At 47.3% G+C, this 13,216-nt stretch overlaps 1 protein-coding gene across 2 annotated transcripts in view; it reads left to right on the top strand.

The window, feature by feature from the left end:
- The window catches only part of LOC123763006 (uncharacterized), a 123,765-nt gene extending 112,271 nt beyond the window's left edge, over window positions 1-11,494 (top strand). For both annotated transcript variants that reach the window (XM_045749920.2, XM_045749919.2), the window contains 5 exons: window positions 1,218-1,331; window positions 2,702-2,821; window positions 8,214-8,380; window positions 9,004-9,268; window positions 9,733-11,494. In XM_045749920.2, the coding sequence (XP_045605876.1) occupies window positions 1,218-1,331; window positions 2,702-2,821; window positions 8,214-8,380; window positions 9,004-9,268; window positions 9,733-9,761 (695 nt within the window). In that variant the 3' untranslated portion in view covers window positions 9,762-11,494. The remainder of the gene's footprint in view (window positions 1-1,217; window positions 1,332-2,701; window positions 2,822-8,213; window positions 8,381-9,003; window positions 9,269-9,732) is intronic.
- Window positions 11,495-13,216: the final 1,722 nt, after the last annotated feature.

The following is a 13,216-nucleotide window of genomic DNA, read 5'->3' as shown; positions in this document are numbered from 1 at the left end:
TTAGGCTTCAGCGGAAGTCTCAGGACCCCTCGAGGACTTAATTGAATTCCCGGTTGCATTGCCTTTGATCCTGTCGTGGTGTAGTGGTCTAGGGCGTGGGCATTGGAGTACAAAGTGTGAGGGTTCGAATCTTCCTCATGGCTCCTAATGATTTTCTCATTGATACATGACATTAACGTGTATGTACAAAGATCTGATCACCTTGACTAAACGCACCAATCTCCAATCTTTCACTTTTGAGTTAAAGACAGGTTTATGCAGATGATCCGCGGAAGACAACAGGTGGAGCACGTCTAGTGGTGTGACAACACCTTATATTCCTGAGAGGCCAGTCAGTTCTCGTGCAGGTCTCCAGCTGATGCCTGGGATATTAGAGCGGATGATAACTGTGTATATATATCATCGCCAGAAGACCCTGAAGATTGATAATTACTTACTAACGACCCTGAACACTCGTGAAGTTGACTTCCGGTGTTGGTATAGGATGGAGATTGTGTGGGTGTTGGGGTGTGTGGGTGTCGGGGTGGTGTACTAGTTATCCTTGAGGTCCTCGCTCCACCCTCCCACACTCTCCTCCACCCCCCCATCACGCTTACATGGCCGCTCTTTTTCTCGTTTGCCCTCCTCTTCCTCCACCTTTTTTCCATCTTCCTCTCCTATATGTACCCTTGCCTATTCCTTTTCTCAGCCAACGGCCCCAAATACCGCCTGTAGCTTAATAGCATCGGTTTTACCTCAAATTTTGTACATTCGGTAAACGTTTGTGGAACGCAGTGCGCCCTTGCGTGTCTGACAGCGTTCATTCAATTGTGTGGTGGCGTCCGTCTGTTTACATGGCCGCGTGTATTCTCGTAAGCACCTCTGGACCGAATCGCTGTTAGACTCTGCTAACGACTCTCCATAGGTCCCCAAGACAGCTTTTGTGTTATCGCCGCAGGAAGAGACGCTGTTTATGGAACCAGTTAATACTTAAATGCTGCATATTTGATACTGTTGAAGATGTGGTTGTGTTGCAGAAATGTTACTATTGTAGAGCAGTTAACGCAGACGTGTTCGTGTTGCAGCTATGCATGTAAAGATGGCAAGGAGGGAGGTAACGTGAGGTCATTGTCAGGAGACAGCGCTAAGTCAGATATTATCGTTGGTCTGTATTTGACGTTGTTACACCTAATAGATTTGCTTAATGTGGGATCCTAACCAGTGTATTTGTGTTACAGATGTGGAGACTTGCCCGAACTTCGAGACGCCGTTCCACACTATCTCCACCTGCCGGGGCGTGTCTGAGGTAGTTCACGACGGCTCTTGTGAAAACAAGATCACCTGGAGCAAGGGTAAGTGCCCTTGGGCCGCATTGGTGTGAGGGGGGTGTCCTTTAGGGTGTAGGGAGCCTCTTGGGTGTGATGTGTGTTTTAGAGGGGGGAGGGGTAAGGATGCCGGAACACTGGTGGCACCGAGTGAGTAGGGTAAGGTGTAGGTCACGCTGAGACAGAGAGCAGTGATGACACACATGGTGGGGCAGTAAGGAGCTCCGAGCACTGGGGCAAGTGAAAGGTCTCTGTGTAGAACGCGAGGAGAGGGAACAACATGACCTAAAACAAAGGTGGATACACTTGATAGTTTGGGTATGATGGATCGCTGGAGGTGAGGATGTGGGCTCTTTACAGTATAGTGTAGAGTATGTGAGGAGTGCAGGCGATGAGTCACAACAACGTGGCTGAAGTATGTTGACCAGACCTGGTCCGGTCAACATGTGAAGGGTGTAGTGTATAAAACATAGCTACGAGGTCGACAGTGTAGGCACTGTAGGGTGTAGTATTTATATGGTGTATAGGGTGTCGGGGTGTCGAGTGTACACTTCTTGACACACTGAGGCTCATGACCATATAATATCCCGTGTAATCACAAGAAACACGTAGTAATGTTATTTACTGTCTCCCGGGTCATTATCATGCAGCTGGCAGCTTGTCACAACTGTAGCAGCTCAGGTGTGAACAACTGTGTGATTGTTATTGTCAGGGTTGTTAAAGCTAATTGTTTGAGGCCACGTCGGGTACCACCGCCCTCGATAGTGCTAACCAGTTATTATCAATTAAGTGTAGACAGTGTCATTCCCTCCCCACAAGTGTTCCCCGGGGCTTTGGGGTGTTGTGTATGGAAGAGTCAGTAGTGATGTTAAGGGCGGGAGTGACTGGCTGCATGTCCCCTGCAACATGTGCAGGTACAGTGGTGGCGTCATGTGCTGCTTGCGTCAATCATGAGACGGCTCGCTGAGCTGTGGGCAATAATGTGTGTGCTGGCTTCTTAATGGTTGACCTTGTGCCGGGGTAGGTGAGTGGGGGGGGGGTGTGTTTCCTGCCCCGTCAGAGGGGCAGTGTTGGGTGTGGTAGGGTCTTGGCATCCGGTGTAGTTGAGTGTCACTGGGCGGGGCGGTGTACTACACACACTATACTTCATTTGTTTATTATTATGTGTGTAGTTACTGAACCACATATTGCCAACAACACATCAGGGGCCACACCACCATCATATATCGAATTAATGTAGTTTTTACGTTCCACTCCTGACGTCAGTCTGCCCCCCTTGATGACGTGCCGTTCATCAAGGGGGCAGACGTTAATGATCTGTCAGTTGTACCGTGTGGGAGAGCCAGGGCGTCCGTCGTGGTGCCGCACCCCCGCACTAACCCACCATCTCTCCGCAGGGTCTATGTGCGACACCGTCTGTGAGACTGGCTTCGGCTTCTTCGAGCAGCCGGCCCCCAAGTACTCGTGCGACGCTGGCGGCGTGTGGGCTCCATCTGGCAAGGCCCCAGAGTGTTACGGTAAGTGCTCACTCTCCCTCAGTGTGTCTGGCTACAGTAGGGGCGTGTCTCCTCGACTGGGCGTGTACTCGCCTATTTGTGTCTGCAGGATCGAGCTCTTCGATTCCGTTTTTCTAACCGCTGCTTTTCACCACATCACTTCATTAATGCATTCCATTTCTTAGCCACTCTGACACTAAGAAAAATATCTTTCTCACGTTTCTGTGACTCATTTTGGTCCTCAATTTCCACCTGTGTCCCCCAGTGCGTGTGCCTCTTGTGTTAAATAAACTGTCTACCCTATCAATTCCTTTGAGAATCTTTTATATGGTGATCATGTCCCCCCTAACTCTTAAGTCAGGCAGGAAACTAATACATCTTTTTCACAAAGTGTATAAAGTCCCGCCCCCCCCCGTCTAATGTACCAATTTGGCTTTGTACACGACCCCAATTGAAATTTATAATAAATATGCATAAATAATTTGATGCAAGAGACACTTAATAGCGAGAAGTATAGTTGGTTTAGTCCCGGTTAAATTATTTGGCCTGATTATCTCGCGGGTTTGTCATGGTTGCCAACACCGCCACTACAACAAGGACAAGGAACAAGTAGGTAGAAGCTACACGAGCGGCGCAGAAGCAGTGTGAGAACAGCAAAGTGGAGAGCGGTAAGGAGTAGAGTACCACAAGGCTCGGTACTACAGTCCTCCCTCTTACCAATATACGTCATATTTAACATGTAAAACATTCACTAATATGAATCAGGACAGTGAAACCCTACAAAGGGCTCTTGATGCTCAAGACGTGGTCTGACAAATGGCACCTGGATTTTAACCCCTGCATCAGTAAGGAGAAAAGTCTTGGAAATTGACATAGCACTAAAGTTACTACTTGAGATACACATTAGCAGAACAACGTCCGTGGCATACCTGCCCAACACCCGGAGAGCCAGCATGAATTTGAGCAAGAGTCTTCCGGGTTCTCTGTGCACAAAACACCCGTGAGTATGCAGCCTTGGCATGGAACTCCTTCCTAAATATGCACAAAATACAACTAAACAGAAGTCCAGAGATGTGTATCAAGGTTCGTCCCTGAGCTGAGGGGTCAGAGCTACGGGGAAACTAAGGGAGATGGACCTCGCCACACTGGGGCGGAGAAACAGTGGGGGACATGATCACATCATATAATATTCTAAAGTAAATTATAAAAATACACTGAAAAGTGATGTTTAAAGTTAAGAATAACAGAATGAGAGACAAATATGGAAACGAGACAGATGATTCACAAGGAACTTCAGTGTTAGAGATGCAAATAAGTGTAACAGGTTACGGTTAATGAGTAAAGACGAGCAAGAGCAGAGTTATTGTATTAAGCTACACAATGTGGCAGCGCAGCTAGGTGAGGGCTGCACACATTGACCAACTGGGCAGTGTGCCAGACCTCACTTGTAGGACCACTACACCACTCCTACACTCTCTCCATCCCCCAACCCGTTTCCAACCCCCCAACCCCCACCCCCCTACTCCACCCCACCCCTCATCGACCCCCACCATCTCCCCAGTACCCACTTCCGCACTTCACCTGACTGAAAGGAACACCTTCTCTTCTCACCCAGTTTCACCTGTTATGCTCTCTCGGGTTGAACCCTTCTCTCACAGCCGACAGTATCACTTGTTCTGTATACCTCCTGCACCACCACTTTTGTGTGGCCTTTCTTGGCTCCCCATTTCTCGCTGAATACGTCTGATGTGATAATTTAACGTATAAAGCCAACAAGAGAAAGTTTCCATGGTTCTCTTTACGGTTGGGCGCCCCTATACCACCGTTGTCTACCGCCATGGACCAATAGGTCGCCTTATATACTCCTAGTTTCTCCCACACATTTTCATCATTTGAACATTACAGAGGTAAATAACTTTCCCTCTGGAGTTGCGGGAGTGTTGCCGCGAGCGTTGGTATCTTGTGCATCCAATGCCACCCCCACCTCTATCCTGCACCCATCTATCAGGCGCCAGGCAGGGATCATCTATTGCTTATTGTGTCCTTAAACTCTCGCCTCCCACACACACACACACTATCTCCACTTCCAGTACCTGAATCCATTTGTCAGACGAGGCTTTGGTGTTATCGATGACCCCCCCCCCCCCCTCCAACCTCAGCCCTGACATGTCTCAACCATTATGTCTTGTCTCAACTGTCCTTATCTTTTTCTGGCACGAAATTGCAACACACACTAATATATATATATATATATATATATATATATATATATATATATATATATATATATTTATTTTACACCACGCTACTCTAGATATGCTTGTAGGATTGAGGTTTAGTTCCTAAGCCCTGCTTTTCCAAATTTCAATTGATCAATGCATTGCTTTTCTCCTCCATGGGACTCGTATCATATTTGCTACTGAAGCTGTATATAGATGTTGCTTCACCACCCTAATTTAACCTGCTTCATTTATGTGTAACTCTTACTCAACAAGAAAACTTCCTGGTGTCTCAAACTCTCGAGTTTCAACTATCCGTCGCTGTTCAGTTAATACTAATTTTATTCATTGCTTCTTTGTCGAGTCACGTTAGAATTTTAAACGTTACTATCTGTTCCTGTGCTGCTGCTCCTGTGCTTCAGTGTAGTCACGCTCTGTTCTCTGGTGCTTCACTGTAGCTCATTCCACTCCACTTCCACGATGTGGAGTGAAGTTATTTCCTTCGTTGAGAGGTCAGACCGTGTGCTTGTCTCCTTGCTCCCTCACCCACCCATCTCTCCTCACACCCGTCAGTGTTGACGTGTGTGTGTGTCTGTGTCAGTCATATCCTCCGTCAAGGCTCGTCAGAGGTGTGACATGCACCATACGGATCACTGCCCAGTTTGTCATAACTGGAGACCAAGGTAGTGATACGAACCGCTTGTCAGCGGCCTCAAAAAATCGCAGGCTTCCCGTTGTGACTACTTTCACTAACCTTATCTTCCTCTCCTGTGTCCTCTCACTTCCCCTCCCTCACCCTTCCCTCTCCCGCCTGTTTTAATACTTTCCATCAACTGAATTTTTCCATCATAACCTCTCCCATTGCACCCCCCCCCCTCTGTGTTTTTGCTCCCCAACACCGTAGTCTCTCTAAAATGTATTTGTAGATATTAAAACTGGATTTGGTTAGACCATTATTGGATCCTGGATAAATGGTGTACAGTATACTGTGATGTCTGGTGATGACCCGTGAGGGTGAGGTGGCAGCCATTAGCGGCGTCTTATCACACCTCCCGTGGCTTCCTTTGCCTCCTTTACCCTCTGTCTGGGCACCTCAGCCCTCACCCTCTCACCTCACCTTATCCTCGCGTGTTAAGGAGCTCATCTTAACCCGCCAGATAAGAGATAATGACCTCTGACTAGCGGTGACGGAACATATTGTTCTACACATGGGGTGCTGGGACGCATTCTGGCCGCTTCTTGCCTTCCTCAATAAGGTCACTTTACAACTTTTTTGTGGCGCTGTTTTCTTATCGCTGGGACAAGTATTAACTCTGCATCCGTGCCTTCACTTGACTCCTAATTATTCGCCACCACACAGCTTTTTCTACAAAAGGTGCTCAGTCTCAGACCAGATAGTCATGTATTTCTGGTTTCCGAGCGGTCAGCTCACAAGCCATTGGACCACCAAGGGTTTTATTCCCTGGATAAGAGCAGACGCTTGGCCGCGTTTCCTTATACCTGATGGATGCTTCTTTCTGCTCACCCAGCAGTACAATAGGTACCTTGAAGTTAGGCAGCTGTTGTGGGTTGCATCCTGGAGAAGGTCAGTTGTTGGCCTAGATACACCTTCATAACCCCAAGAGCCTCCATGTCCCCGACAATTGAAAACTGCAGCCACTTCGTCTTGGGTTGCGGCTTCAGTCCTGCAAGACTCGTCTAGACTTGCCTATGCTCAGACTTGTCTTGTCCTCCCGTCTCTGGCACGTCTCTTCCCACTTTCTCGTGCTGGTTTTTTTTAATTTGATTTAACCTGTTATTCTATAGCTTTTTATGTTTTTCCCATGAGGAGTAAAAAGTGACCTATATGTCTTAACCTGTTCCAGCGCCTCGCTTATACTGTGTAGTATACTGTATTATACTCTTATGTATCGAGTTGTAATCTTTCCTCGTTTTAACATTTTGTATACATAATTATATTTATTGCAGTAATGAATATTGCAGTCCGCATTATGTTTTATTTCTAAGTTTATCCCTGGTTCCATTTTCTCCCTAATGAAGTGTTTGAATGTTACTTCACACTCCACCCCCCTCCACTACCCCCTGGTCCTCCACCACTCCCTCCACTACCCCCTGGTCCTCCACCACTCCCTCCACTACCCCCTGGTCCTCCACCACTCCCTCCACTACCCCCTGGTCCTCCACCACTCCCTCCACTACCCCCTGGTCCTCCACCACTCCCTCCACTACCCCCTGGTCCTCCACCACTCCCTCCACTACCCCCTGGTCCTCCACCACTCCCTCCACTACCCCCTGGTCCTCCACCACTCCCTCCACTACCCCCTGGTCCTCCACCACTCCCTCCACTACCCCCTGGTCTTCCACCACTCCCTCCACTACCCCCTGGTCCTCCACCACCCTCTCCACTACCCCCTGGTCCTCCTCCTCCACCACCAACATCCTCCACTACCTCCTGGTCCTCCACCACCCCCTGGTCCTCCACCACCCCCTCCACTACCCCCTGGTCCTCCTCCTCCACCACCAACACCCTCCACTACCCCCTGGTCCTCCACCACCAACATCCTCCACTACCCTGGTCCTCCTCCACTACCCCCTGGTCCTCCTCCTCCACCACCACCACCCTCCACTAACCTGGTCCTCCTCCACCACCAACATCCTCCACTACCCCCTGGTCCACCACCACCACCCTCCACTAACCTGGTCCTCCACCACCACCACCCCTCCACTACCCCCTGGTCCTCCACCACCACCCCCTCCACTACCCCCTGGTCCTCCACCACCACCCCCTCCACTACCCCCTGGTCCTCCACCACCACCCCCTCCACTACCCCCTGGTCCTCCACCACCACCCCCTCCACTACCCCCTGGCCCACCACCACCCCCTCCACTACCCCCTGGTCCTCCTCCACCACCCCCTCCACGACCCCCTGGTCCTCCTCCACCACCCCCTCCACTACCCCCTGGTCTTCCACCACCACCCCCTGGTCCTCCACCACCACCCCCTCCACTACCCCCTGGTCCTCCACCACCACCCCCTCCACTACCCCCTGGTCCTCCACCACCACCCCCTCCACTACCCCCTGGTCCTCCACCACCATCCCCTCCACTACCCCCTGGTCCACCACCACCAACACCCTCCACTACCCCCTGGTCCTCCACCACCAACCTCCACTAACCTTTTCCTCCTCCAACAGAGATCGTGCCGGTGTTCTCAGCCAACCTACAGTTCAAGATCGTATACAAGCGTGCCAGCATCGAGACCCTGCAGCACCAGTTCGATGGTCTGGTCTACAAGTACAACGATATCTTCTGTCCTTACCCGGAGGAGTGCGGCATCGGCGACCTGCAGATCAAGAGCGCTGTTAGTATCCACACACCCATATCCTGCCACCCCGACTCTATATCTTACTCAGATAATTATTATTTACTGGTGATGCTTCTACATCTACTCTAGCTAGTTTCTACCGCTCCTTCTACCTCTCCCCTCAAGTTTTTTCTTGTATTTTCGTTAGTTTCTGTAATTATGGAAGCTAAATTGTGCTTGTAGCTTGTAGTTATAGTAGCTATAATAACTGTGATGAGCGACATGAGTTGGTGGAGCTGTACACGGCCCCACTAGTGTTTTTAAAGTACATATGAAGAGGACTCCCCCCCCTCTTCATGCCTCGCATGTAGGGGTCCCCTCCCCCTCTCTTCGCGCCTCACATGTAGAGACCCTCCCTCCATGCCTCTACATGTGAGGTACCATCCTCTCTTCATGCCTCACATGTAGATGTGAGGCATGAAGAGATGGGGGGGGTGACATGTAGAGGTCCCCCCCCCTTTTCATGCCTCACATGTAGAGGTCTTCTACCTTCTTGCCTCACATGTTAGTCATTCACTGATCTCTGTGACTGAGAGGGCAAGATGTATGTAGGTGTTTTAATGTGGCGTGAGTAGTTGTTTGGTAGTGATGGTTGTACTAATGAAGCATGTGCTCGACAGCTGGATGAGGAGGGCAACAAGCTGAGTGAGGTGATCATCACCATCGACACTCCGGTCTACAACATCACGGACCAGGTTGGCTTCATCGACCTGGTGCGCGAGGCTGTCCTTACCGTCACCGAGGACAACGCCTTCATGACCCTCATCGATTACGACAACATCGCCCTCGTCCTTCCCATGGCTGCCGACAGCTCCTTCAAAGCCAAGCCCCAACTCTGCTGCCACACCTGTCCAGAAGGTCATGGCTACAGGCTCGGCAACTGCGGTGAGTCCCACGGCTTTATTCGCACCTCTTCCCCCACACCACCTCTCCTCTGTCCCTCCTTCGCATCTCCCCTCCTCTTCCAACTTTTCCCCTCCACTCTTTTTCCTCTCCACACCGCTCCTCCTTTCCTCAGACAAGATTAAGCATCTTGTGGTTTGTTAAAGTATGATTTAAGTTCAGATTGGACTTTGTGCTTACTCTCGGGATTTCTTAAGACACCAGTCACATGTGATTGTTGTGTTGTAGATTGGATGTTTGTGTTATATGCTTTTGTAATATGTAACATTAAACATTATGATAGTGTTAAGGCTGCCAAGACGACGGACTGTCGCACATTGTTACCCGATGATAAAAGACAGATAACCTTGAAGATTTTAAAGTAACTACTGTTGTACAAGTGTAACCCTTCCTCCTTCTGTGATCCCTAAATATTCATAATTTAAACCAAACAATTTTGCCCACAGTGCGATGCCCGAACCCTGAATGTGCGTAAGGGAGCCACCATCACTACTAGCTCCACCCTCTACAGTACCTCAACCAATCGTGTGCTTCTCAGTGCCTTTGTGTAGCCAATCAACGCGTGTCTTCCTGCACTCGAGCCTCACTGGTGCCTGTGTGTGCCTGGCACTGCAAGAAGTACTCACCAGTCAGCTGTGTGGCCTCTACGACAGTGAACAGTTGCTGGAGCCCGACACACCTGCTGGTCCGTCCGTCCCTCCTCCTCACCACACATGATCACCTGCCAGCTCAAACCTTCTCTGCAATAATTAATATAAGTAAACCATGAAGCTAATCCCGGTGATATTAGCCTTCGCTGCCGGTTATTTCTAGCTCAATTTTTGTCCTAAATTTTTATAGAATTTTAGATATTTATTTGACTTGTACTTATTGGAGGACGAATAATTGGAGGTAATTTTTTTATAATTATATACTGTAATTATATATATATAATATATATATACATACACATATAGGGTTTAAGTTGCAGAATTCAGCCAAAATAAAACCGTTCATACTCTAGAAAAACTGTAATAGTTGCTATGTTATTTAATTAAATCAAAGTTCAATATTCCCATTCATAATTGTCTTAACGAATTTTACCTTCTTGCCTTGCAGTCTATTGTGTGTCCTAGGAAGCGTGTCGATGAATGTTAACCTCTGTCACATTCCACAGCTCGCGCGCTCTCTCCTCCCCTCTCTCCCTCTCTCCCCACTGTACTGCTTCAAGTCTTCACTAAACGTTTCCAATACATGTTCCCTTGACTTTGGTCATGAATGGTCTGCTGTATCTTAGTTCTGTCCGTCTCTCTTGTGTGCAAATATACTGTGTACTCGAGCGTACTGTGTAATCACAGTGTGCTTAAATTTATCAAGTACTTAAGCATACCATGTACTCAAAATGTATAAAGTACTTGAGTGTACTGTACTCAGATCTACTGAGTATTCCGACACAACCCCGTCCCAGTGCCACTGAGTCATGCAGAGGCGCTTCTGAGTAGTATACAAAATTTCAGATTTATTAGCGATAAAAAAATACGTGTAAACTTACAATTTGTGATTCTGTAGCATTGCTAAATAACCGTCCTCGATGTAGATGTTTCCGTAATTCATTAAGACTTGTCAGTTTTTTGTTTATGGTCTACAACAGAGGCCCATGTCTTATGCCGCGCGCATTGTGTCAATAACTGTACTGAGTATTCATCTCTCAGTATTCTATTAGGATAAGTTGTTATTTAAAGAAAAAAATAGAATTAGATTTAAAATCGAGTAGCTGTCTAGAGCATTCTATTTTAAAATGAATACACAACTTCAGGAATATGAGATTCAATGCCTATTTTTAAGCATGAAAATAGATATCGAATCTCACCTACAATAAGAAGGGGATTGTATATTTTCTCTAATCAAATGATATTCTGTTTCCCTTGTTGAAACAAGTTGAGGGATTGAATACTTTCTCCGCCAAAGATTAAATATCAGATCCCCTTGTTACGATACGAGGTTGTCAGTGACATTTATACTCGTGCATTGCAAGGCATTGTAAGGCTCATTTTCGTGTAGTAAAATGTATTTTGTTTTTCTAAGAATGTTGAGGTCACTGACTCCCAGTTGATATCTTTATCCCTCTACAGACTGACATGTTAATTTAGTTGTTACGTGTGAATGTTGACCCTTGTATATACATTGTATATTTTACGTAAGATACCATTAAATGTTTCTTTCTATATATATATGCTCTTTAAATATCCTCTTCATTATGTAATTTTCAAAGAACGAACATCTTCAGTTCCACTGCTGTAAGATTGTATTTCTACTTGAGAGATTTTTCACTACTTTGAGATGTCTTTGAACAATTTCTTTCCAGGCGGATTTTTCAGTGTAACGTCGAATATTTGTCAATGGGTGAAGGAAAGGATGATGGTAGACCGGCTGGAAAAAGTGCATTCCGAGAAAAGCCACTAGAGAGAGAGAATTCCGAGAGACACTAAAGAAAAGCCTAGAGGAAGTTGAGTATACATGTGTGTGTGAAGCAGCGGGGATGGGGAGTAAACACTGTATGGGATGATTGTTATGGACAAGGCTGGGTGGAGGCGGTTTACAATAAAAGCATATATTGCTCGGGGGACCAGACAGCCAGCACGCTGGTCACGTGATCCTGTGGTCCCGGGTTCGATCCCGGGCGCCGGCGAGAAACGATGGGCAGTTTCTTTCACCCTGTTACCAAGCAGTAAATAGGTACCTGGGTGTAAGTCAGCTGTCACGGGCTGCTTCCTGGGGTTGGAGGCCTGGTCGAGGACCGGGCCGCGGGGACACTAAAAAGCCCCGAAATCAACTCGAGATAACCTCAAGAATCAAGATATTGTACACGAAAATTAGTACTAGCCCTGTACACCTGGAGGACTACTACAGTGGATGACTCTTGGAGTGTGGTGGTAGCGCTTGTTTATCTGATGTTATATAGTGTGGAAGGTATAATAAATGGATCTGTTATACCTAACCTTCACACTATTATCCATAGGTTATCTCCAGGCAGACGCGACCCTACCCCAAAATAGGAAATTGGGTAAAACCAATAAACCTATAATTTTCAATATACCTAGGGTCCCGGTAGTACAGTAGGGTTCGTTCTCGATGCACAGTCGAGAATTCCGGGTTCAAATTCCGGGTCCCAGAGTAGGACCAATCGGTCCTACTCTGGGCACGTTTCCTTTCACCTAATGCGTCGGTTCACCTAGCAGTAAGTAGGTACCCAGGAGTTAGCTTCTTGTAGGGTGGCATCCTAAGCAGATTCAGTAATTTGACCTGGGGAGGGGGGGATGGGACCCTCGATATAAGCCTAACGTGTATGTATACAATGACTTCCTGTCCCCCGACATAATGAATTACGAGCTTTTCTGAATAATAATATCTGAATACGTATTCCTACGACGTCACAGACTCGTCACCTGACCCTCTACTCAGGGTTGCCAGATTCAAATTGCTAAAAGTAGCGAGCTGACGGTCTAAAAGTAGCGAATTTGCCCAAACCCCCCTGCAGTTTTCAAAATATTTGAAATGTCCGAAATTTGACTCCTGAGCGTGATTTTTGAGCCGAATTCTGACTCTCTGCACCTATTTTCATTTTCAAATTACGACTTTTTATACCGAAAATATGCCAATTACTGAAAACGGCGATGGGTCATATTTTGCCCAAACCCCCCTGCAGTTTTCAAAATATCTGAAATGTCCGAAATTTGACTCTTGAGCGTGATTTTTGAGCCGAATTCTGACTCTCTGCACCTATTTTCATTTTCAAATTACGACTTTTTATACCGAAAATATGCCAATTACTGAAAACGGCGATGGGTCATATTTTGCCCAAACCCCCCTGCAGTTTTCAAAATATCTGAAATGTCCGAAATTTGACTCCTGAGCGTGATTTTTGAGCCGAATTCTGACTCTGCACCTATT

The sequence above is a fragment of the Procambarus clarkii genome, chromosome 47 (assembly GCF_040958095.1).
Source record: "Procambarus clarkii isolate CNS0578487 chromosome 47, FALCON_Pclarkii_2.0, whole genome shotgun sequence".
Lineage (NCBI taxonomy): Eukaryota > Metazoa > Arthropoda > Malacostraca > Decapoda > Cambaridae > Procambarus > Procambarus clarkii.
This window is presented reverse-complemented; position numbering and strand designations above follow the sequence as displayed.